The sequence below is a fragment of the Tauraco erythrolophus genome, chromosome 2 (genome assembly GCF_009769465.1).
Source record: "Tauraco erythrolophus isolate bTauEry1 chromosome 2, bTauEry1.pri, whole genome shotgun sequence".
In the NCBI taxonomy this organism is placed as follows: domain Eukaryota; kingdom Metazoa; phylum Chordata; class Aves; order Musophagiformes; family Musophagidae; genus Tauraco; species Tauraco erythrolophus.
The window spans coordinates 37,548,527-37,573,168 of record NC_141466.1 but is presented as its reverse complement, the minus strand read 5'-3'; the positions used below and the strand labels follow the sequence as shown (position 1 = coordinate 37,573,168).

General features: G+C 39.0%; 1 protein-coding gene across 1 annotated transcript in view; it reads left to right on the top strand.

Annotated features, from left to right (window-relative positions):
- The window catches only part of CD109 (CD109 molecule), a 75,469-nt gene that overhangs the window by 30,516 nt on the left and 20,311 nt on the right, over positions 1 to 24,642 (top strand). Inside the window, exons 8-26 of the mRNA XM_086608272.1 lie at positions 3,005 to 3,101; positions 4,169 to 4,304; positions 4,927 to 5,036; positions 6,781 to 7,020; positions 7,364 to 7,465; positions 7,560 to 7,622; positions 8,834 to 9,010; positions 9,957 to 10,109; positions 10,843 to 10,917; positions 11,368 to 11,428; positions 11,978 to 12,113; positions 12,873 to 12,990; positions 15,394 to 15,507; positions 15,713 to 15,931; positions 17,485 to 17,629; positions 18,632 to 18,808; positions 21,307 to 21,388; positions 22,711 to 22,939; positions 23,482 to 23,647. Of these exons, the coding sequence (XP_086464398.1) occupies positions 3,005 to 3,101; positions 4,169 to 4,304; positions 4,927 to 5,036; positions 6,781 to 7,020; positions 7,364 to 7,465; positions 7,560 to 7,622; positions 8,834 to 9,010; positions 9,957 to 10,109; positions 10,843 to 10,917; positions 11,368 to 11,428; positions 11,978 to 12,113; positions 12,873 to 12,990; positions 15,394 to 15,507; positions 15,713 to 15,931; positions 17,485 to 17,629; positions 18,632 to 18,808; positions 21,307 to 21,388; positions 22,711 to 22,939; positions 23,482 to 23,647 (2,600 nt within the window). The remainder of the gene's footprint in view (positions 1 to 3,004; positions 3,102 to 4,168; positions 4,305 to 4,926; positions 5,037 to 6,780; positions 7,021 to 7,363; positions 7,466 to 7,559; positions 7,623 to 8,833; positions 9,011 to 9,956; positions 10,110 to 10,842; positions 10,918 to 11,367; positions 11,429 to 11,977; positions 12,114 to 12,872; positions 12,991 to 15,393; positions 15,508 to 15,712; positions 15,932 to 17,484; positions 17,630 to 18,631; positions 18,809 to 21,306; positions 21,389 to 22,710; positions 22,940 to 23,481; positions 23,648 to 24,642) is intronic.

The following is a 24,642-nucleotide window of genomic DNA, read 5'->3' as shown; positions in this document are numbered from 1 at the left end:
CCAGTTGAAGAAATACCTAGACAAAAAATTTAGTATGCATTACTCTCAAATAGAAATTAGTTTTATTTTGAGAATATAAGCCAGATAGAGCTACCTGAAGCTTCAAGAAGACCTGAAATAAACAAGCACTCCATTTATAAGTGAAATGCAGAAATGATTGATTAACAAGGTATTTAAATGAAATGTTTGGACTTTTGAGAAAAAGCTTCCTTTCCTAGAGGCGATGCAACCTGATATTATAAACCACCTAGGTTTCTTATGAGGAGCAGTTTTTTAAAAAAAGTTTTCTTCATTTTTTTTCCCCATTCTGCTTTACTTTTGGAGTCCATCGTATGCCAATGTGAATTTGGTTTCATCATCATATCATCATAGAATGGCATAGGCTGGAAGGGACCTTAGAGATCATCTAATCCAATCTCCCTGTTATGGGCAGGGATGCCTCTCAACTAGACCAGGCTACTCAAGGCTCCGTCCAACCTCGCCTTGAACACCTCCAGGGAGGGAGCATCCACAACTTCTCTGGGCAATTTATTCCAAAGTCTTACCACCCTCGTACTGAAGAATTTCTTCCTAAGATCTAATCTAAATCTGTTCTCCTTCAACTTCTTGTCCTATCAGTGGAAACTCTTGTAAAAAGTCCCTCCCCAGCCTTCCTGTAGGTTCCCTTCAGGTATTGGAAGGCAGCTATTAGGTCCTCCCGAAGTCTTCTCTTTTCAAGGCTGAACAATCCCAGCTCCCGCAACCTGTCCTCGTAGCAGAGGTGCTCCAGCTCCTGGATCATCTTTGTGGCCCTCCTCTGAACACAATCTAACAGATCTGTGTCTCTTTTATGGTGGGGACACCAGAACTGGACACAGTATTCAAGGTGGGGTCTCACAAGAGCAGAGTAAAGGGTGAGAATCACCTCGCTTGACCTGCTGACCACGCTTCTCTTGATAGATCCCAGGATGCGGTTGGCCTTCTGGGCCGCATGAGTGCACTGCCGGCTCATGTTGAGCTTCTCATCTATAAACACCCCCAAATCCTTCTCTTCAGGGCTACTCTCAACCCACTCTGTGCCCAGTTTGTATTTGTGCCTAGGATTGGCCCGACCCAGGTGAAGGACCTTGCATTTTGACTTGTTGAAGCTCATGCAGTTAGCACTGGCCCAATTCTCAAGCCTATCAAGGTCCTTCTGGATGGCATCTCTTCCCTCAAGTGAGTCCACGGCACCACACAACTTGGTGTCATCGGCAAACTTACTGAGGGTGCACTCAATGCCGTCATCCATGTCGCTGACAAAGATGAACCCAGAACAGACCCCTGAGGGACACCACTTGACACTGGTCTCCATGTAGACATTGAGCCATTGACCACAACTCTTTGAGTGCGACCATCCAGCCAGTTCTTTATCCACTGAGTGGCCCATCTGTCAAATCCGTGTCTCTCCATTTTAGAGACAAGGATGTCATGTGGGACAGTGTCAAACGCCTTGCACAAGTTCAGGAAAATGACATCCGTTGCTTTACCCACGTCAACCAGAGCTATAGCTTTGTCGTACAAGACCACTAAATTAGTCAGGCACGACTTGCCCCTAGTGAAGCCATGTTGGCTGTCATCAACCACTTGGTTATTTTTTATGTGCCTTAGTACAGCTACCAGGAGAATCTGTTCCATGATTTTACCAGCACAGAGGTAAGGCTGACTGATCTGTAGTTTCCCGGTTGTCCTTGGTCCCTTTTTTAAAGATGGGGGTTACGTTTGTCCTTTTCCTAAGTTGTTTTGGTCTTCCACAGGGCACTTAGCTCCTTCATTAGGCACTCCTAAGGTATTTTAAAGTGTACCTGTCTGCTGCAATAACTCCAGACTAGGATGCCAGTGAATTGTCTGAGATTGAATCTCAGCAGTGCTGAGATTTTACTCATATGTCATAATTATTTATAGGGAATGACTTCATTCCTGGTGACTGTTTTTATAGGCATAATGCCTCTGTATACAAAGAGTTTATATATCCTCTACACTTGCAGATGTCATAAAACCTTTTTCCTTTCTCATCTCTGGAGTATTATTAGATTAAGTTAAGTACAGGGATGCTACCCAATGGCGGTATAATTTCAAGGTTAACAGCAGCTTATTACTATAATTAGTTCTGCTTGGAAAGACTGAGTTCAGGTGCAAGACAGTGTTGTCAGAGTTCTTCCTGTAACTATGCTATTTGGTTATTTTTTCCCTCTGCTTTTCAGCTTTGATATTTCTTAAGTGTTACCAATCAAATCCATAATGATTTCAAATACTTAAGGTTATCACATCTGAATGTATTACTACTGATGGACTAGAATGATTTTGATTTTTCCCTTCCTCGGCTTTCTCTGTCTGAATCTGATAATGTAATGGTTCCTTTTATGTGTAACTTGGAAACATTTATACAAAATTTTTATTTTATTACTGCTCACTGACTGCAGATTGCTAATGGCATTCTAAGAAGTGAGTATATTACAGTTTTCAGGTTTGCTGCAGATGTAAATTATATTTGCCATGTTATAATACCATGGTTTCTTTGGACTGTCATTACTGAATAATTTGAGTACAAACGTATTAAGATTTCTCATTTTGTGTTAGCAGCATTTGGGAAATATAACACTTGTACTTTCCACATCCCATTTTAATTCTACTGCATATTAGTTATGAAGCTACATTGGTATTCTATTTGATAACTTGCTTCCATCTTAGCGTAATATAGTTAATTTTCCTACATTATACAGCCCATAATAATAGTAATAGATTTATAAAGCTTGTGTGCAGGAAAGAGCAGCACTGTATATGTTCTTCAGGTTTTGAGCTTCTGACTTCAGTGTTCATAAACTGGTTTCAGTATTGAAAACTCCATGTTTCAAAGTGAAAATGTGTTCTAGCCATGTTTGAGACCAGGGAAAAATATTTTAGTAACATCTTTTGCCTTCAGAGCTCTTCAGGAGCCCAAGCCTTGGAGATTGTGTGTTGTTTGACTTCGGCTGATGTGTTTCAGGTACACATATGGCAAGCCAGTTAAAGGAACTGTAACGATCACCTGCCTTTCTGTCTCTTACTGGACAAACAAGAGAAATATCACAACAACAATGGAGGTGAGTCTTCTGTTAGCGGTTCATAGCAGTGTAGACTTCAAGCCTGTATCTCCTTTTGTAGGTTAGATATGCCTGGGACCATTCTTGACTGCTGAGTTCAGCTGGCATGGTCTATGGAGTGACTTGCATGGATAATGTTAAACACTCTTTAATTTCCAGAACAAAGTGGTTGCATTCAGACTGCTTGTTAGGAATGATACTTGGCTGCTGTGGACCCTTGAACTCTGCCTGGAGAATGCTAGTTGGCCTGGCTAGAAAAACTTTCCAGGAGTGGCTGTAGCAGCATAGGTGGTGGAGGACCTGTGCCCAGGAACTCTCCCTGGCCATGTGTGTGCCTCTGCACACTCAGACCTGTGTTACAAGGCCAGAGGAGACCACTGCGATTGTCTAGGTGGAACTCCAGCATAGTAGAGACCAAAGTGTTTTGCCTACTAATTGCTTAGTAATTACATCGGGGTACTAGTTGTAACCTGGAGCATGAAATTTAAAAAGGCATACAGTTTTGATCTGAAGACTTAGAAGTGGTGATAGATTCATGGCATCCTTTTGCAAAATCAAGCATTTTACTTTTGAGCAGTGGACTATGTTTAAAACAGGTTCCACTTCTGCTAAATGGTGTGCCTGTCATTTCCTTTTGGCTGACTTCAGCAGTTGTCTGACTTCAGTGCCTTCAGCAGCACTTAGCCTACAGAAACTCTGAGCTCAGGGATGTTGGACAGGGTATACGCCCCTCCTCAGGCAGGGACCTGTTCATTGTATTTTGCTGTAAAGCATGGACACTACTGCTCTGGCCATGTAGTAGTGGATAATTCTAGATATTAGGAAAAAAAAAATAACTTTCTCCATAAGGCATTGTTGACTCTAAGAAGTAATGAACTTCTACTAGATTTAATAAAAATGGTTACTGAAAGCAAAAAATAATGGTCAACATTCATCATTTTCTGGTGTTGACACTCTAGAACTTGTATGTGAGGAGAGTTACAAGACTTAACCAGAAATAAGCTGTTGTAGAGGTAAAGGTGTCCTTAGCTTTGCTGGCTCAACAATTTTTTTTTTCTACATTGCAGATAAATGGATCTGTGAATGTAAGCTGTAACAAGCTTATGTTGCAAAACTTGAACGCTGATCAGTCACAGCACCAAGGTGACAATGATTACGCAGAACCAATTGAAATTATTGCAGTGGTCACTGAGTCACTCACAGGTATGTGGCTGTGTGATATCTCCTGAGAGAAATCCAAAGGGCAGGTGATGCTGGAAGATCTCACTGCTATGTGGAAGGGCTTGAAGCACTAGAGAAGCATCATAGAGTTACCTTACTTGTTTGTTTGTAAACCACATCAGTAGAAAGAGTTCTCTGGCCACATGTTGTCCACTGTCTACCCTCTTCTAGACCAGCTGATGTGCAAACTGAGGCTTTTTGTGAGTTCATGTTCCACTGCACCTTGTATATTAGAAAAAAATCATTTGTACAAAATTTCTGCCTGCCCCAGAAACTAAATTTCATTACAGACTTTCTGTAGAAACCCCAGCAAGGTGAATTTGGCTGATGAAGGATTCATAAGTTCCTTCCTTGTGTCATTCTGACATAGTCTGCATGGAGTAGAGCACTGTGTGGTATGGCTTATTTAGCATTGTGGAAGACAGTTCCAGTACGTATATCACCTTTGTAATCATCCTTAGCTGGAAGGATGAAGAGCAATAGCAGTGGAAATGGTGAATAATATGATAGAATTATATAAAATCATGGACAGTAAATAGTATTGCTGCTAAAAGAATATGTATGTTAAAAGCATGTTGTCTAAACATACACAATTTTTCAACAGGAATCTCCCACAATTCAAGTACCATCATATTTCCAAAGCAAAGTGACTATTTTATTGAATTTATGGACTACTCCAGAGTTATAAAACCGTCTCTGAACTTCTTAGCTACTGTAAGTTCTTTCGTTTTATTATAATCTATGCAAAACCAAATGTGACTTCTGTATTTTTACTAAGATTCCAAAGTTTGCCTCAGATTTTTAAGTATAATTTACAGACTTGTTTTCAAATTATCTTTTTTTTTCATGATACATACTGGCAAATATTAAACTTAGAGGCGTTTACTCTAGAAAAGGATAACGTGGCAGGGAATGCTGTACTGTTGGCAGGATATATTTGAGTATAGTTTTTCAGCATTCTTATGGAAGTCTTTTCAGTTCCTAGCTGATTGTTTTCCATTAGGTGACTTTGCTTTAAGATAATAGGGTAGTTATTGAGTCCCAACCCTGCTAATAATATTTGTGTGTGGAAGTGTGTATATATATACACACAAATGTATACTTTATATAATGCACATGCATTTCATTAAGCAGCTGTTAAAATTCAGTAAAACTCATTAAATGACATTGCTCTCAAATTAAGGTGTCTTTTCTGCCTTCTGTCCTGTCTTTCTCATACTAGCTGCAGCCCTCTCATAGAAGCATTTCATGTTCTTCATGTTGTCCGTGGTCTGCGTTCAGTATTTCTACATTTAGCAGAGGTTGCATATTGGATCACTGCATTTTGCTTGAAAAAGGGAGTTGACGTTACAGTTCTTGAGCCTTTACTGTATAGAAATCAGACCTAAATACCAATAAAATAGGCTGAATATATGTTTTCAGAGTAGATTGGCTTATGCCTTAGCTTTGTGCTAGACTGATCATTTGAGTCTTTGGTTTCCGTCCTTTTCATTTTCCTTGCCAGCATCCCAGTTTGGCTCCAGCTCTGACCTGCTGCTTGTTCTTCCTCTTCTAAAGATGAGCTGAGTGAAAGGTAGCTGAGGCATTTAGCAATGCTTGCAGCTGGCAGAGAAGAAGGTATCAGTTATGCTCCCAGAGGAGTGTGAAGGCAAAACTGCTTATAGAAGCAGTTACTTCTTACTATACTAGTAGGTGGAGAACTGTGTATGCTGTACAGAGAGAGGACAGGAAGATAATGGCAGAGTAGGAGAGATAATGGAGTGACGGACCTCTGGACTGAAAAAGAAAAGGGAAACATTAATTTATAATAATGGGCTTTTAAATGTAGAAGTTGAATTTTTGGAGTGTGTAATGCAGAAGAAGAATGGTTTTACTATGGATGAGAATCTGCTTGAATGTGGGAATAAAGATTGATGTAAGTTGTAGTGCTGTTAGATGGATGCTGGAGTGAAGAAGTTGCAGACTGACAATTTTCGGCCTGTTTTAAGTCTTTTCTTCAGCTCATTTGATGAATCCATAAAGATGTCTGACTTGGCACCATCTCTGCTAATCTGATACGTTTTCCTGCACATGATGTAATGTTAGGTGGACCTTTGTTGTGGTGGTGAGATACAAGCGACAAAATTAATTATTCAGGCTGTAGGTAGGAATTGTATAATTTGCCAGAGAGACAAGCATTTTCAACAGGAAGAGTAATTGGGAGAGCTGAAAGACAGGTCACTTTTCAGTTCTATCTGCTTTGCTTTTGCTCTTTTTTCTCCCTGGAGTTATGAATAATTTTGTTGTTAGCTGACTTGCTTACCTGCAGTATTCACAAGGAATTAAAAATAAAGTTACTGATGTGTGAGAAATCTGAGAATGCCCTTTTTTTTTTAATGAGTGCAAATATACTGTTACATGTTATGTGTTGTGTGTTTAGCTTTACCCTGTTTGATAGGCATTTTCTTTTTGTTTTTAGGTAAAGGTGTCACGTTCTGATAGCAACCAGCTGACAGCTGAAGAGAGGCAGAATCTTGTCACAATCACTGCACAACAGTCAGACCTGCTTTTTCACCACTCTTCACTTTCTCAGCTTGAGAATGAGGCAACAGAGGAGAGAAATCTGACAGTCCGTGTCCTGAATTACACGGTCCCAGAAAATGGAATAATTGATATTGAGTTTCCAATCCAATCTGATACAAAAACTCTGAGAGTTCAGGTATTGCTGTGTAGTATGTTGCTTTGAAGCAGCGACACACCAAGTTGAGCGGGCTGTGATATGCTGTTCCTGCGATCTGCAACAGCTGATATGTCACCTACTGTTATTTTAGTTACATCATCTTCATGTTAAAGCTGGGAAGAAAGTGATGTATCCTGTCTAAAAGTGGTCTAATGATTGCACCAAGATAGCAAGGGTGAAAACAAAACAGATACCCAAAGCAGGCAGTAAAGTGTTCCCGTACTGCCACTAAAGCTACCATGCTCTTGTAAACAGTACCGTATGCGAATATCACACAGATTTTGCCCTTTTGTTAAAAGCTTTGTTTTGCATTGTCTCTCAGGCAGAGTTCCTCAGCAGTAGGACCGACATAGGTGTTTATGATGTGTTCAGCTCTCCCAGCCAGACTTATCTCCAGGTTAAAACAAAGAGTCAGGATATAAAGGTATGATGTGAGACAAAAGTTGCCAAGATAGGAACTGTTCAAGTTACTCATCATGTTTCCACACTCATCCGTATGAATCATATGCTTTTCCTAGGCTGGGAAGCCCTTTGAGCTGAGCATTGCAAGCAACAAGCCAGTTAGAGAGTTCCACTATCTGGTAAGTTTCTGGTATTACGTATGGGGACAATCCAAGATGACTTTTAACTAACTTGAGAAATACTCCAGTGAGTGGAATGTCCCAGGAGCAGCCCAAGCTGGGGCTTGTCAGCAGGTCCTGCAGATGCAGGTGGAAGAAAGGGGCTAGTGGAGCCTGTATGCAGGATCAGGACTGTCTGAGCTGTGCCTCCAGGCACAGTGTGAGGAGAAGACCTGCCTGCTGAGGAAACAGATGATCTAGCTGGCAGGATGGCATTGGTGACAAGGAAACTTTGTAGGAAGCTTTTTAAAATAAATGGCTTGGTTAATGGGTTGTTTAATGATTCAGCTGCTGTACTGTATCTTACAGCATCTGGATTGAAGGGCTTATTATATATCCCATCGTCGGTCTTCCATCCTGCCCTTAACATGTGCCTGTCTTGGGCACAGTCTACACCATAATGGTCATGATAACTACATTTTTTTTTCTTTCAGAGACTTTAGTAGTAAACTGAGTAAGGAAAACCTTGGGACAAATTATAATATGTGGGCATTCATGTCTGTTTTCTAAAATAGAAACACAGTCTACAAGGTTTGTCAGGTCCATGCAGTCACATGCAGGGAACTGCCCTGCATGGCTCTATCTTCATTAGTAAGTGGTGTGGTCCAACAGGAAGTGATTTAGAGTGAAAAAGTTGATGCTGTGAGCCTGAACTCCAGGTGTTTTGAGGTACCTTCAGACTAGCTCTAATCTTATCTTTCAAAATTAGTGTCTTTTTTTAACTGGAACACATTAGTGGGACCCAGTTCACACTGTCCATGGTGCAAACCAAAGTGTGGTGGGTAGGGGTGTTTGGGAGATTTGCTTTTAAAATTGTGTTCCTGATCCAAACTCAAATGCAATTGTAGATGACCCAGATGACCCAGCTGTATTGCTGTTTTATTTTTTATGCTGTCATGGCATATGTTGTGCTGTGCACTCATCATTGTAGTTCTTTATTTGCCCATAGTGATACAGGAATTAAAGCATGGAAAAAATCTATTTCTAATATTTAAATATTACATTTCCTGCCTGTTCCGTACCCAGACTTATAGAACGGATCAACTACTTAATAAAAAAAAATAAATCACAGCTATATGTCACTTCTTTTAAAAGCTAGTTGTAGAAGGAGTTGCAGAGTTTATGACATAGTGAGATACTAACAGATTGAGTGTTTTGTTTTTCCTTTTCAGGTGTTATCTAAGGAACAAATTATGGCTTTTGGCACACAGGCTGCAAAAACATTCACTTTAACAGCAGAAAATTCCTGGGCTCCTTTGGCATGTATACTTGTATTCTACGTTGATGAGCTTGGAGTGGTTGTAAATGATGCTATCACTGTTCCTGTTCAGCCTCTTTTGGATGACAAGGTACCTGTATTGAACTTGAGTCTGATACAATGTTTTTGTCTGTTGTGTGGTAAACAGTATTTTAGATCATAGGATTGTAAATGTAAAAACTTTCTTATTGAGGATCTAATCCGAAGTTTGTGTAAGTCCTTGGAAAGACTTTTGATAAAAAGTGCAATTAGGGTACAGCTGTTGCATATCTGAAAGAAATTTCTGCTAGCCTTGAATTTTACACGTAAACAGACTCATAGCATCTCCTTGTATTTTTAATAGTTGGATCAATTATGAAGTGAAAGATTGCTCTGGGCAATATAGTGGAAAGGTACTCATAAGTGCTCTAAGTGTGGAACTGTAAACATTTGTGAAGACCTTGTTCTAGCCAGACAACGGTCAAATTGTATGTGGTGATGGAATGTATTAGAAGTACCTTACAGCAGATGACTCTTCCTCTCTTCAGTAACCTGGAGAAGGCATGCTGGTGCTGCATTAGCCTATTTATTTCCTTCTTCCTTACCCATGCACCTATGATATACATCCCTTTTCTGTATTGATCTCACTGTGGAACACTTAGTTGTCTTTGAGGGCTGAATTTTTTCCCAGAATCTTTCCCTCAATACGTTACATGCTATGTTGTGCACTCATAAACAGTGAATGCGTTTATTTTGCTGCTCTCAGCTTTAGAAACTGGTGTGTCCTTGTGGCTCAGGAGACTGCTGCTTGTATACTAAGAGCTGGTTGAAATGACAATGGATCCTGATGCTGACTTCTCACTAGTCCAAGGAACTGATGAGCTAGGAGAGCAAGAAATCAAAATGATGCTGTAGTATTTTCCCAAAAGTCTTAGGAAAAGCAAATCCAGAGTCTTAATTATAGCCAATTAAGCTAAGAAAATGCTTCCTCGGAGTTGTTAGTGGCTGTAAATATCACTGTATAATTTAAACCAGTGCCATTTTTTACTCTTTTCTAGATTAAAATCTCTTGGAGCAAAGACAAGGTCAAGCCATCTGAGAAAGTCTCCCTTAAAATCAGTACAACGGAACCAGGATCAGTAATTGGACTTGCAGTTGTTGATAAAAGTGCAAAGCTTCTAGGAGAAAGTAGTGACATAACAGAAGATTCTGTAAGTAAATGGGAAAAAAGGTTTTCATTATTATGTGTGTGAAAGATGTATGTTTATGGAAATGTTACAGTTTATATGCTGAATGAGTAATGTTCTTTGGACGGGATTTTCAGTCCTTAACTATGCAAATATTTTTTACTTCTGCAAGTAGTTTATCAATACAAGTGGAGAAGACTGTAAGCGTACAAGGTAATAGGCCCAACATTTCTAATTCCAATTAATGCTTTATTGTTCTTCCATTTGATAAACTGCTCAGTTAACACGTAGCAGTTTCTTCTTTCAGGAAAGACAGAAGAGTCAGAAAAACTCCCTAATGATTTGTGCTTTGTGCCCTTTAAACTTAGTAACATAAAATAATCTTTTTTTTAAGAGCAGAATAAATTATTCATCTTTTGAATTCCTTTTACTTGCAGAAGCTTTAGTGCATCAACAATTTGAAACAGCTGACAATATACATCGTTCCTAAAGTGCTGGAATGGCATAGCTTGAGTGCCATAGAGCATCAGTGGGCTGTAGGCTCCTATTTTAGGCTTATGTAGTCTTGGTCGCTCTTCTGTTACTCATGAAACCATTGCAGCCTAATCCACTTCATGAATACTTTTCTCTTTGACATGAGAGCTAAGCGAGCTGCTGCATGAGGTACAGCTCTATGAATTAGCATCTACAAAAGTGAAAGTTCTGAAAAATGTGTTTGCATTCACTCTTTGAATGATTCTGTTTTTTCTTGTCTTAGGTCTTCCATGAGCTCAATTTATACAACACAGTGCAGTATTTCCCTCTGGTCAGAGGTTCTTTTGGTGTCTTTCAGGTATTTTTATTTTTTTTTTAAATTCCTAGTTGGAGTGTTTTACTGCTTAGTGATTTGCATATCACTTGCTACAAGAAAACGCCCTTTTTAAAGTTTGGCACTGTAGACAATGTACTGTTTTCATGGCTTATATGAGTTTTGAATTATGAAGCTTATCAATATGTAAATACTCTGAATGCAAAGTAATACGTTTATATTTTGTAAATACAGATTGCTGTATGTTTGATATTGTCATCCCTTTGAAAAGTTTTCAGTCATTAAGACAATATTCAGATTCAGTTTTATTGGTTCCTGTATATTACTTGCTTTGGTTCTATGATTGCTTTATTGTGATGACTTTATTTTCTTAAAAAAAAAAAGAAAATAAAAGAAAAACAAAAACAAAATAGATAAGCACTGTTGATGTCCTGAATGTCCTGTATTGAGATATATTGTATAAATTTTATCCAGAAATGCAGCCTTTGGGTATCAACTGATGCAATTCTGGAGGAGGATAAGGAACATTTTCTTTGTAAGTAATAAAAATAAATATAGTCACATCTAATTTACTGAGTGGGGAAGGAAGTCCATGGGTTAGGGCCCCTATTAGGTCTTCTTACTGTACTGCATATAGGCTGCATCCAGCCTTGCAAACCATTAACGTTTCCGAGGTTGAAGACATACAAAATGCATATGACTGGTACTTAAAAAACTTCCTTTTTGCTGCTGTCCCGAGCGACACTGCCCCTTAAAGGCCTAGAGGGTGAATGGAGTTCTGTTTGCAGTTACAGTTGATGTATGTTGCAGTGATTTGTCATGTGTAGCTGTATTACACCAGCTTCATAAGCACTCCAGAGAGGCCATGTAGAAATTTAAGTTTGTGTGAAACGTTTTTTATTCTTTAGAAAAAAAAAAGGCAAGAAAAAAAATGGTTCCTGATGTCACAGAACAGTGTTACCATATGTAATAAAGCTATAGATTACACTCCAAATGCTATTAATTTGACTTTTCCTAACTGTATTAATTTGATTTTTCTTAAACCTAGATATTTGTAGGTAGGACAATATTTTTTATTTTGTAGATGGTGGAATGATACCCATAGAGGATGGTTTTGGTGATGATATGCCAGTATCTAAAAATGGACCTCCTGATTTCAGCAATCTCTATGTGAGGACACATTTTCCAGAGACTTGGCTTTGGATCGACACTAAAACTAGGTATAAGATTAGAAGCAAATGGAAACTGATTTTTACTTGGCGTTGTTACTTTGTAGGTTCTAGTAGCATTCTGCACTGGTGCTGAAGAACACTGCTTGAAAATGTAGTATTATTTATATTCTACTACCACCTAGAGGCCACATGTGAGATTGAAGACCCACCAAATGAGGCCTTGTGCAACTGCACAAAATAGGACAATGCCTGACTGAAGGCCTTGTAGAAACTCGATTAAAATCTTAGAGACAAAAGAAACTCTCTTCCTTTTACAGATGGGGAGATAACAGATAGGGAGACACAGTCTTTTTCTCTGCAGTACATGGGAAGATGATGATTAGCCCAGAAAAGGAAGTCTATTCCTGTCTGCACCCAATTCAATGAGCAGTTCTAACTGTCAAATGATAGTGAAATCTGACCTATATTGTGAAGCACAAATCCAGTATTCTTTCACAACTGAGAAGTTTGGGAAGCAACCGTCATCTGGGATTGTTTTAAAGGATCTGTAAAAATTGATTATGTGTAATGTGATCAATGAAATTATCTTCAATTCATGTAATTTAAAATAATTTAGATTTTTTTAATCATTTTGATCCCATCACAAATATTTCTAAATGATTAGGAAAGGAAAAAAACATATAATCAACAGCTTTTCCTGCCAAGAGTTTGGACTTAGTTTTTGATGCATTTTAAACATTCGTGTCTGCTTACTGATGTCTGTAAATGGATGCTTTTGTAAAGTTTGCTTTCCCCTTCTGCCGTCAGATCTGACACAGACACTACAATGGAAGTCATTGTACCTGATACCATCACATCCTGGGTAGCCAGTGCTTTTGTGGTGTCTGAAAACAGCGGGCTTGGGCTGACAACTGCTCCAGTGGAGGTACCATGGCACTGAACAGTTCTCCTTTAAATGCTGGTAACACTGTAGGTTGTTACTGGAAGCTGTATTTTAGTTCTAACAGTGGCTGTCTCCTTATACTACTAAAGTGATTGAGAGGCCATGTGTATTCAAACTGTAAAGAAAACATCGTAACTGAAGACATATGTGATACTGTATCTGCCTCCCCTTCCTGCTCATATAGATATCTCAGACGTTACACAGATACTTGGGTGCCTGTTTCTGTTGGAACAATTGTTTTGTTACAGCACTTTCAGGATATTCCCACTCTGAGGAGCAGACTGGATACTGAGAGCCAGTGGTGGGATGAGATGCTTCTTGCTCTCAAATTCCGATCTCCTGAGGCTCTTTTTGTGCTTCCAAGTCTCGGAGGAGTTTAGCAATTTAAGCTAAATCCAGGACTCCTCAGGTTAGATCTCTAACCTGAGATTCCCAACACACAAGTGCAGTTGTCCTGGGCTCACTCTGTATTCATGGAAATAACTACTTAGAGTTATTTAGCCTGTTTTAAATAGAATTACTTTTCGAAGTCTCATTTAGCTTTTATTTTATACACATTGAATAATCCTCTGAGGGTGGTTATCTCCTTCCATTCATTATGTAAAGATGCTAGAGAAACTATGTTCTGAACTGAGACAATTCCACTTAAGTTCCTAAGGTTAGAAAGGTTGCAACTGTGTAGTACTGGGACATAGATTTCCAACTTCATGCCAGGATTAGTGCAAGCATAGCTTGGAGACAGCCGTTTGCATTCTCATGCCCTCAAATTCTTGGGGAGGGGCAACTTCTGGCATCCAAAGTGATATCTAGGTCCAGATTTCGTAGTTGGCTGCTACAACAGAAACAGAACATGTGCTTTGAACATCCTGATCATAACGCCACCACAGAATTTGGAGCCTAATCTGGATTTTGCAGCTAAGGCTCCTTTGAGACTGGAATCATGATTCTCCTTCTTTCACTAGACTTGGCAAAGATGGGACAGAAATAGTTTTCTGATTCAAACGGTATGAAAATATATATTTGGCCTGTCATCCTCAAATTTGAGAAGGCTGCAAGTACAACAGATATTGAAATTGTTATTTAACTATAATCACCCACATGCGCTGTTCAGTACTGCACGCTCATTGGGATGTTTAGATTGCGCTTAGAGTTCCATATGGCTGAAACATGTTAATCAGTACCATATAGAGAGGCACATAAAAGAAATATATGGAAACTGTAATGGAGAAATAACTAAGTGAAGTGACATCTGCGTGCTTAATGTCATTTACTGCTTTGCATTTCTTTTTTATTTGACTTCTACTACACAGAGCGTTGATAATTTTAGCGTAATATACCAGAATATTCCTGAGTGCAAAATTTTAGTATTGCGAGAGTTTTAGAAGTAAGATGAAAAAGACAAAGAAAATAGGTACATAGGGAAAACTTCAACTGAGAACTAAGAAAAAATTGTCTGTTAGAACTTCTCTAATGTCTAATATCTAAAGAAGTTTTTGACACTGAAAGCTTTGGCAAACAACTTTTCAAAGTTTTAAAAAGAAAAGGTTGGAATATTTGCTAGCTAGAAAGAAAGCTAAGGGGTTTTTGGATCTAAAACTTAAAACACTTGGAAGAATTTTTTTAATGAAAAACAAATTAAAACCATTTTTAGTTGACATTTCAATAATAAAGAGTATCATGCTTCAGCCATTCTTATTGTACAGATGTTCATAAACAGTGAAATTTTGATCCCATCCAGCTTGATGAGAGCTTACCACTGACTTCTTAGAGCCAAGACTTCATCCAAAAAACCTCTGTTCACAAATAAAAGTAACTGCTTGCTGGTATATTTCTGCAGTTTTTCTTTTAGTTAAGAAAAGATGTATTTTTAGAAATATGACTAAATAACTTAAGCCAAGATTAATCTTAGAAAATCACACATCATTCTAAGGTGTTGGTGAATTACAGGATTTGGGAGAGTTAGTATTTTGTATTCCAACACACGTTTCTGTATTGACATGGAGTAGGGCAACTGACAGGTTATTAATCATCCATGGCTTGTGCACTCAAAATAGTTCACAGTTACCTTAATGAGATCTCAGGACAGATCACAGCTTCCAAACTTGCCAGATGATAGACTCTTAGTCCTAATTCTGGTGCCTCTGTTGGAACTTGCCCTGTCAAAGCTGTCAGCAGCTCTCATCCAAATGGCGCTACTGAGTTCCCACCACGATACTAATGACCAGAAGCTTCTTTAGCTTCTGCTTCAGCCCTGCAGCAAAACATTTTGTTAACTGTAGGGTACAAGTAAACATACTCTGTCATCTGAATTTAAAAGTGATCAGAAGACAAGCTGTATAGTCACTTTCTTGCTTGTAGTGGTTCACTGCTGACTTTGTTTTGCAGCTAGAAGCTTTTCAGCCTTTCTTCATTTTCCTGAACCTTCCATACTCTGTCATCAGAGGAGAGCAATTCATTTTGGAAGTGAACATCTTTAATTATTTGAAAGAAGAAGCTGAGGTAAAATAACAGTCTCTTTGTACTTGAATGTTACTAGACGCTGCAGGGTACTGGTGGAGACTACATCTTTCTCTTCTGGGAGCTTTAATATTTTCTTCAGTGGGTGGACCGTAAATCTATTTCTCTATACATGAAAAAGTGGCATCTTATGAAAGCAGTTTTTCAAAATCAACACTTTCTATTACAAATGTTACTGTATTTACAGGTTACTGTGATCCTGGATGTGAATGATGCTTTTGAAATTATTCTAACATCCAATGAAATAAATGCTACAGAAGATCAGCAGTCTATATCTGTACCAAGTGAAGATGGGAAAACTGTTCAATTCCCAATCAAGCCAAAACAGCTGGGAGAGATTCCCATCAGAGTGACAGCAATATCATCTGCTGCTTCTGATGCTGTCATCCAGAAGGTTTTAGTAAAGGTAAACAGTCTACAGCTTGCTCTTTCCTGAAATAAATTGTTCCCTAAAATAGACAACAGAGTGCAGCAAAAAGGCAAACCAATTTACTTGTCTGCCTCTTGCTCTGTAAAGTTGATTTCGGGTCAGGTGGTTTTAAGTAGAAAACATGTATTTTAAAATAATTTCTCTAATATCCTTTAGATCCTGTTTCCAGGAATGAACACATAGATCTGTTCTACAACAGATCGTGTTTCAAATGCTTCTGAAAGCAAGATGAAACCTATGTGCACATCAGTGAAGCCCAGGTGCTACAGCTAGCTTAATAATCTGGAGAGTGGATCAAATAGCTGTATTGTGGATAACTGCAATCAATTTTGCGATACATTTGACTTTAGTTCAAAGCCTATTTTGTACAAACATTTCTGCATTTTGCTAGCCCTGGTAATTTAGCCCCTAGACTTTCTGGTCAGCCAGAAACTGATAAGACTTGCATTACTTTGGACATCTAAGTCTGATTCATGTTGGGCTGCATTTCAGTGGAAGGTAGTAGACACTTGTACACCTCATCCTAAAATAAATTCTTAAGATCATAGAATCAGAGAATGGTTGAGGCTGGAAGGGAGTAGTCCAGCCTTCCTGCTCAGGGCAGGATCAACTACAGCAGGATGCTCAGAACCATATACAATCAGGTTTTTAATATCTCCAAAGACAGAGACTTCACAGTCTTTCCGGGCAACTTATTCCAGGGTTTGAACACCTTCAAAGTTAAAGTATTTTTTTATTTTTAAAAGGAAATCCCTTTATTTAAGTTTGTGCGTGATGCCTTCTATTCTGCTACTGGGCACCACTGAGGAGACCTAACTCCATCTTCTTTACACTCTCCCTTCGCTATTTATACATATTGATGAGATCCCCCCTGAGCCTTCTCTTCTCCAGGCTGAACAGTCCCAGCTCTCTCAGCCTCACCCTAGACCACTATCCTGCAGGGTTGTGAACTGTTTTCAAGTGGAGCCACTTACTGCCCTTTCTATTGAAGTTCAGTTGTTGTGCAGAAGAGAATAAAAGCTTATTGGACTAAAGTCTAGGCTGAGGAAAGAAACTAACTTATTTTCTCTGCTTCGAGGACAGTTTTTCTCAAGGCATTTTGCAAACATGAGGAAATGAAACCTTTATGTTCATGTACCTAACTTCAGTTTAAGTCCTCCTTGTATGACAGGATGTATGGTTGCAGACAGCATGAAAGGTGCCACCCCTGGCTTTGGCGTGTGCTTGGCCATGGAGCTCTATGCTTAGCATGGAGTTCACTGCAATCAGAGATGCTCTCATTGACTTTGTGGGTGTATTTTTGTAATTAACGCTCTGTCTCAAGAAGCGAACAGTGGAGGCAGGTCTTTTTAAGAAAAACATTTCTGTGTCAGTTTGGATGAGCTAATAGCTCAGGTTCTTGATGTGTTAACAAGCAGCACAAAGTACTTGACAGTTTTCTAGATCCCTCAGTACAGTAAGCATGAAACCCCAGTCCTAAAAGCAACACGCTGTTGGAGATTATGATAATGCTGTCTTTATTTCAATAGGCTGAAGGGTTGGAACAGACATATTCTCAGACAGTCCTTTTGGATTTAACTGGGAGTAAACCACAAGCAGTGTCAAAAACTTTGGATTTCACTTTTCCGTCTGATGTTGTAAGTGGCAGTGAGAGGGTGCAGGTCACTGCTGTTGGTAAGGATTATTTTGTTCTGTTTCCATCTTTATTGTTTGCTGGTCAGCTGTATTGTCTTTTTTTTTTTTTTTTAATAGTTTCTTGCCTGCTGGACTTTTGTTGAACTCAGTGTCTAAGATATATGTGTCCATAATCCAGCTGCTGGCATCTTGTGCACTGCAGGTATAGTTTTTTTTTAAAGGACAGAGCAGTTGCCAGTGGTAACGAGAAGTAGTAGGCTCTGTCAAATAGGGCAGAGAGGCTGGTGTGTAATAACCTGAGCTACCTGTAGCAGGTTTTGCCAGAGCTTTTCTCAGAGTGTCTTGTGAAGGACCCTTATAAGATTTTGCCTGGTGTGGCTGTGGCTTTCTAGGTTTTTAGGGAACTGCATTATTTTTTATTTAATTACAACATTGATAGATTGAATAATTAATTCAAAATAATTTATTATCATGCATTGGACTAAGCATAGGATGACTTTATGGATGGAGTGTGTTATTCCTTTCATTTGTTCAATTTATGATATTATGATATTGGCTATCTTTTTTCAGTGTTATAGAGGGAGTTGGATTTTTATAAGGAAGGTCATGTAAAGTTTGCTAGTGTCCTATTTCAGTTCTGCTTGTCTGCAGAATAAAACCTAAAACCCAACTGATTGTTGTTCCTTGTGGCACCTAGGCTTTGATAACTGTGGGTGAGAGAAGAAATAGAGGAAGTTTCAAATATGTACCATTACTGAAACATTTTCATGGATGAAATTTTTTTTTTTTAAATGGCGACTGTTTCAAATTACTCTGTAGTTGGAAAGGTCTGTGGGGAGATAGGTCAGTGGACACAAAGCTTAGCAGAAAATGAAGAACGCATATTTAATGCCGCTTTCTGCCTGGTTAGTGGCGTTTAGTACGAACATTCCCAATGTATCTTATTTTCTACCAGTTTAGATGACACCACCCTTTATGTGTTAGTTATGCATCTATTTGCAATAGACTTCAATTTTTTTTTCATTAAATTTTGTCTTTCAGGTGATTTACTTGGGCCTTCTATCAGTGGCTTGTCATCATTGATTAAGATGCCTTATGGTTGTGGTGAACAGAATATGATCAATTTTGCTCCAAATGTTTATATTTTGGACTACCTGACTAAAACCAGGCAGCTGAGAGAGGATATTAAATCAAAAGCTGTATCATTTATGAGAAAAGGTGTGTATGCTTAAAAGAAAGATGCTAAGATTTTGAATAACTCTTACTAGTAACAGATATCTGTGGCTCTGCATTTCGTTTTTGAAGTACTGCTCTTGAAGTTGGTGTCATGAGAACTGGAAGAAAGGCCCATCTTTTTTCTTTTCCTCTGTATTCTGGGCTGACAGAATTAAAGAGCAAACAATTTTGTTTGCAAGGACAAGTTTGCTTGAAAGAAACACATAGTTAATTTTCAGAGGAAAACTGTGGTTTAGAAGGTAATTTATGTGGTTGTCCTGGTTTTAGCTGGGACAGAGTTAGCTCTTCTTTTTAGCAGCTAGAAGAGCTCCGTGTTTTGGTTTTACTCAGAGGCTCGCTCTGAGAAGAATGTTGATAGCACGCTGATGTTTGTGGTTGGAAGTGAAACTCCAAGGACTTTTCAGTGTGCCGTGTTCTGGCTGGAGTGCAGAAGCACTGCGGGATAAGGGGGGAGCATAGCCGGGACAAGGGGGCCACGATTCCCCTTGTGATTTGTGGTGGAACTTAAGATTGAGGGCCAAACTGGCCAATTAGTATTCCATATCATGCAGCGTCATGCCCAGTATAAAAGTGAAGGACAGCCGGACAGAAGGGCTTTTTGAACTTTGGCTCTTTCGCCGCTTCTGCTCTTTTGCGCTTCTGCGCTTTTGCTCTGTTGCCTTTTTTTCCCTCTCTCTCCCAGTACTCCCACTCTCGGAGTACTCTCTCTCTCTCTGCCCCTCTCTATTTCGGGGCCTCGCGTTCATCCGGGATTGCAGCTTCGGGACGAGACGGGCTTCGCATACGAGGGGGTGGTGAGCATCTATCCTGTGTATTAAATCATGTGTATTAAATTGTTCTTATCTCAACTCACGGGTTTCCCATTTATCCTTTAATTCTCTCCCTCATCCCTGGGGCTGGGGGAGGGTGAGTGAGTGACTGCGTGGGGTTTGGTTGCCGGAGCGGCTTAGCCCACGACAGTGGTTTTCCTTGGTGGTTGTTGTCACTCCTTTGATAAAACTGTGTGTGAGCAAACATTTCTGACTTCTGCTTGAGGCACAGAGGTTGAAAATTAGTCAGTGGGCAATGTGAGCCATGTTCATCCTGTGTGTGTATCTGTCTTCAGTGAGACCATTTCCATCCTGTCATGTCCCTGTAGGGCTCAAGGAGTGATGTTTGCTCTGGTGGTTGGCTTTTGCCCACCCAAGTCTTAGACTTAGTCAGAAGTGAAGTCTGTGCTGGAAATCAAAAGCTGGAAAATTTTAGTTGGAAGTTGTTGTATATTTTAATTGGGAAATACTCCAGGGCATCACGAAGCTTGGAGAACACAGTTGCACTTTGTTTCTCTGTGCCCTTTGGATCAGTGTCTACCTGCGATGTACCACACTAGCCACGTCAGTTTGCAGGCTGAGAGCCTGGTTCAGCGAGAGGAATGAGACCATCCTCATGTCACCTACACCCCTACTAAGGCCCCATGATGACATTTTCAAATTTTGTTTACTCTCTACAGACTTTGTGGGGTTTTTTGTGTTAATGTTGTTGACATTTCCCTTGGAAAAGACATAGCTCAAAATAAATTTTCCTTTCATCAAGATCTCAATTTTCTGTCAAAAGCAGTTAAATGATTTTTTTTTTTAACCCTTACTACTACATTGTTTAGTTGAAAAGTAAGGTGAGGGGGAAGAGATGTGTTTTGTAAACAGCCATTCTGAAGTTTGTAAGCGATCTACCACTCTGAAGCCTGAATTTTGGTACCATAATTTTCTGAAGTTTTCCAGTAACAGATTTATTAAAGTTATTTCAAAGCAAGTGAAAATTATAGAATTAAATGCCACTTATATACAAAGCATTGTGTTACTTAACTTGTTCCTGAGGCTTTGAATTTAGGTACATGTTTTTCACACTGCAGTAGCCACAACAGTAAGTATGCTGAAATATTTGTAACCTTAAGATAGAGAAGAACCACAATCTAAAACATATTCTGTCTTTTTTTGCTTTATTTTAACGATTGGTTTCAGTTGTTGCACTGATTTTTTTTTTTTAATGTAATCTTAAAGTTGCAATTTATATTTAGTTTGAGATGTAACTTTTATAAGCTCAGTTTTTGAAAGGATTGTTATGAAGTTAGAAAAACTAAACCTGATGCTACTGGGATAAGAGTTTATATGGGAAGGTGCACTGGTATGCTGTAGCAGTTCAGATTCACATCGTTATATCTATATCTCTTCTATTATAGAGAGTTTGGGTGGCAGATGAGCTGGAGCAGGAGCTTCTGGTTCTGCTTTTGTAGATGGATCCTTCGTGTTACTGCTGCCTGCTTTCTCATAATCTTCTGTGTGATTTTGTGTGTTCCTACATATTTGGGAGATTTTTTTATGAAATATGAGCTCAAGTTCTGCACTTTTCAGCCTTAGAAAGTGCCTCGATTCACATCAGCAGTTTGTGCTGGAAGCCACATGAGAGGAAAGTGTTCAATACCTGTCTCTGTTTTTCTACTTCAGGCTACCAGAGGGAGCTGCTTTTCCAGAGGGATGATGGCTCTTTTAGTGCCTTTGGAAATGAAGATCCCTCTGGGAGCACGTGGTAAGTAGTTCTGCCAGATTCACTGTGGAATTTGAGTATTTTAGATATTTTCCCTGCGACTAAAAATTTTTTGTCAATCTGGTAAAAATTTCCAGCTGTGTTAGCCTTCTGCCTGGTTTTCATTAGGTGTTTAGGCTAACTCTAAGGTCATTCTGCTGGATAACATGCTGTCAAAGCCGTTATTAGGGCAAGGCTTTTTAATTTTGCAAAAGATGAATGATGAATTATTTTGGCCGGAGGAACAGCTCGATTTGAAAGTTTTTCTCTTGCTTTCCTCAAAGGAATGAAGAATAATAATTAAATGACTTATTCTTGCAGTTGACTGAAACTATTTGGGGCTACGTGAATATTATTGCTTCAAACAGATTTTTAGTTCTCTCCATACTGGAGGCAGAAGACTGACTGAGATATTTCCTCAGGGGTGAACAGTTACTGGTGGTAAAAATTTGTCCTACTTACCTCTTTTACACCTCCTTTTTTTGAGACTGTAAATACAACTGAAAAAGCCTTTTCAGTGCTGAATTTCACCGTGAGAAGCATAGTGAGCATCGCGGTGGAAGCTAGATAGATAACAGAGACAAGTTTTCCAGCACTTTGTTCAGCTAATCCATGTTCAGTGAGTTTAAAGATACTTTCATATTTCAGTACAAACTGCTGGCTTCAAATAGAATCACCCCAGTTTCTGTGCCACTGATTGAGCCACGCCTGGGGTCAGTGAATGTGTTTCATTGACATCAGCAGGATGTGCCTTAGAATCAGTATTGAAGGATTGGAAAATGAAGATAATTTATCTATACTGGCAACTCTGGTATTTAAATAGTGCAGTGACAGGTTAGGTGACCGCACGTTTGGCAAAGAAGGGAGTCAAAGCAGAATTTAGGATTATTAATGAACAAAACAACAAAGGTTATTTCAGTGATACAATTACAGGGATAATAATGATAATTAACATCACACTTATAACTGCATTACTTTGTAGACTGTGATTTTTGCCACTTTAGCCTAGCAGCAGAAGGCAGGAGAGCAACATTTGAATAAAGATAAACATGTGCTGGCAGACTGGGTGTCTGTACTTCATATTTATTTTTGAAACGTAACAGCTGCAAAAGGGACGATCTTTAGGAACAAGGACATAGCTTTTTTTTTTTTTTGTGGATTAAGCTTAATTTACTTGCTTGTCTGGGTGAGAAATGTATTTTCCTCTGTGCTTGGGAAGTGTGTGTAGAACACCTTATGCATCGCAGTATTCATACATCATCTTAAACGGAAGAAGCTGTAATATGTTGCTAATTTTGTCATATTTGATTAACCTTTTCCCCAAGGTTATCAGCTTTTGTATTAAGATGCTTCCTTCAAGCACGTCCATTCATAGATATTGACCAAGATGTACTCATGGATACAGCTAAATGGATTGTCCGGCATCAGAAATTAAATGGAGAATTTCGTGAGCCTGGGAAAGTGTTACACAGTGATCTTCAAGGAGGCACCAATAATGCAGTCACTCTCACAGCTTACGTCATGTCATCCCTCTTAGGGTTCCCAGATAAACAGGTATTGGAATTCATAAATACAATTGATAGTGAGTCATTTAATAAATTGTCATACTACCTGGCAAACACTTGATAGTTTAAGGAAATAGAGGGACATCTGAACAGAGACAAAATTTAACCTGATTTTGTTAAACTTCCCTGTACTTTGGCTTATCTACCTAAGACAATACAAAGTTGTGCTCTTAGGCCCTTAAATTTTTGTAACTTTTCAAAATCTGAAGGCAGTTGCTTTTAGCAAAAATGTTGTTGTGGCTTTAGTCCAAGAATTTGCAAAGAAATTTATGGGGGGAACTATTCTTAGAGATGTTAAGTCATTCCAGTTATTTCTTTGCGATTACTAACATTCATAAAAGACAGTGCCAGATCAAAAGGTTTGCCTTTGAGGTTCGTGCCTGTGTCTCTGAAAGAGATTTTCAATATTTCTTGATTGTTGTTTGGTGATAGTAATGTTTCTGTTTCTGTACAAATTTTTTCTTTTAAATTATAGTATTTCAATATATAGTTTATTCGCTGTACGTTGTTCCATATGATCTTCATTTCCAGCATGCTTATGTCATCAAGAGTGCTACAAACTTTCTGGAAGATGAACTAGAAGAAGGCATTTCGGATAGTTACACTTTGGCACTTGTGACATATGCGTTGTCCTGGGCAAAAAGTGCAAAAGCAAAGGAAGCACTGAATATACTGAACCAGAACGCAGAACACCAAGGTATTGCACAATTATCTTACACAGTTGTATAGATGGATTTTTGTCAAATGTGAAAATACCTATCATATATCTACAGCTGCATATGCAATTAGAGATGAAGAGAATCCTTCGGAATTCAAATCTGTTTTGAGTATAATATTGAGAATAAGCTAAGAGATTTTAAGACAGCCTTAATAAAAAATGTCCATAAATGAATGACAACTCACAACAAAGCTAGGCCTTTCAATCTCAGTTACTGTGTTCCTGATGGGAGTACCATGGTGCTGTTGAAGAACATTGCTTGTCAGTTTTTCCATGTTGTTATGTGCACTTGCAAGATCAGCCTGGTTAAAGAGAGAGGGATGAAGTTAGCTATTCCAAAGTAGTGCGAATAGATCAGGAGGGTGCAGGGGGACAATTAATTAAAATCAGTATCGGAATGAAGAGCTGAAGGGTTGGATTTTCTGTAAGACAGTATGGAGATTTGTTGCATTTTCTGTAGGGACCCATCATCTCATCATGTTTAACCTCTTCTGAGTTCAGTATGACGACGTTTTGTTCCCTGTTTTGAGGGAAGAATAGACCATATGGAGTATAAGAATGAGAAGTTTTTGGTTCAAAATATTAACTGTCCTTTTGAAAAGTCCAAAGAAATTCATATTCTAGCCTAGAAATGGAGCCTCTTGGGTGTCCCTCTGTTTGCTAAGTTAGGCCTTTTGGACAGTCACTTTTGAGAAGGGAGGGAGACACTTTTTTGGAAGGCTTCACTCAAGAGTGAGCCTAGTGAGCATCCGTGCTGCCTGAGGTGTGCCTTCTCTAGTCCTGAAGAGAAAGGAGCACCCCAGCAACAAGGTGACCTTTTAACAAGGGCTCCTCTATGTGAGCACTTCAGGCTGACAACAAAAGGATCAATGTAAAGTTCACTGAAATCAATGGGAGTGACTGTTTAGACTCCAGGTTTTTTTTTTGTATCCAGATTCTGCCATTGCTGAGGAAGTGCTTAAGTCAGGCCTTTA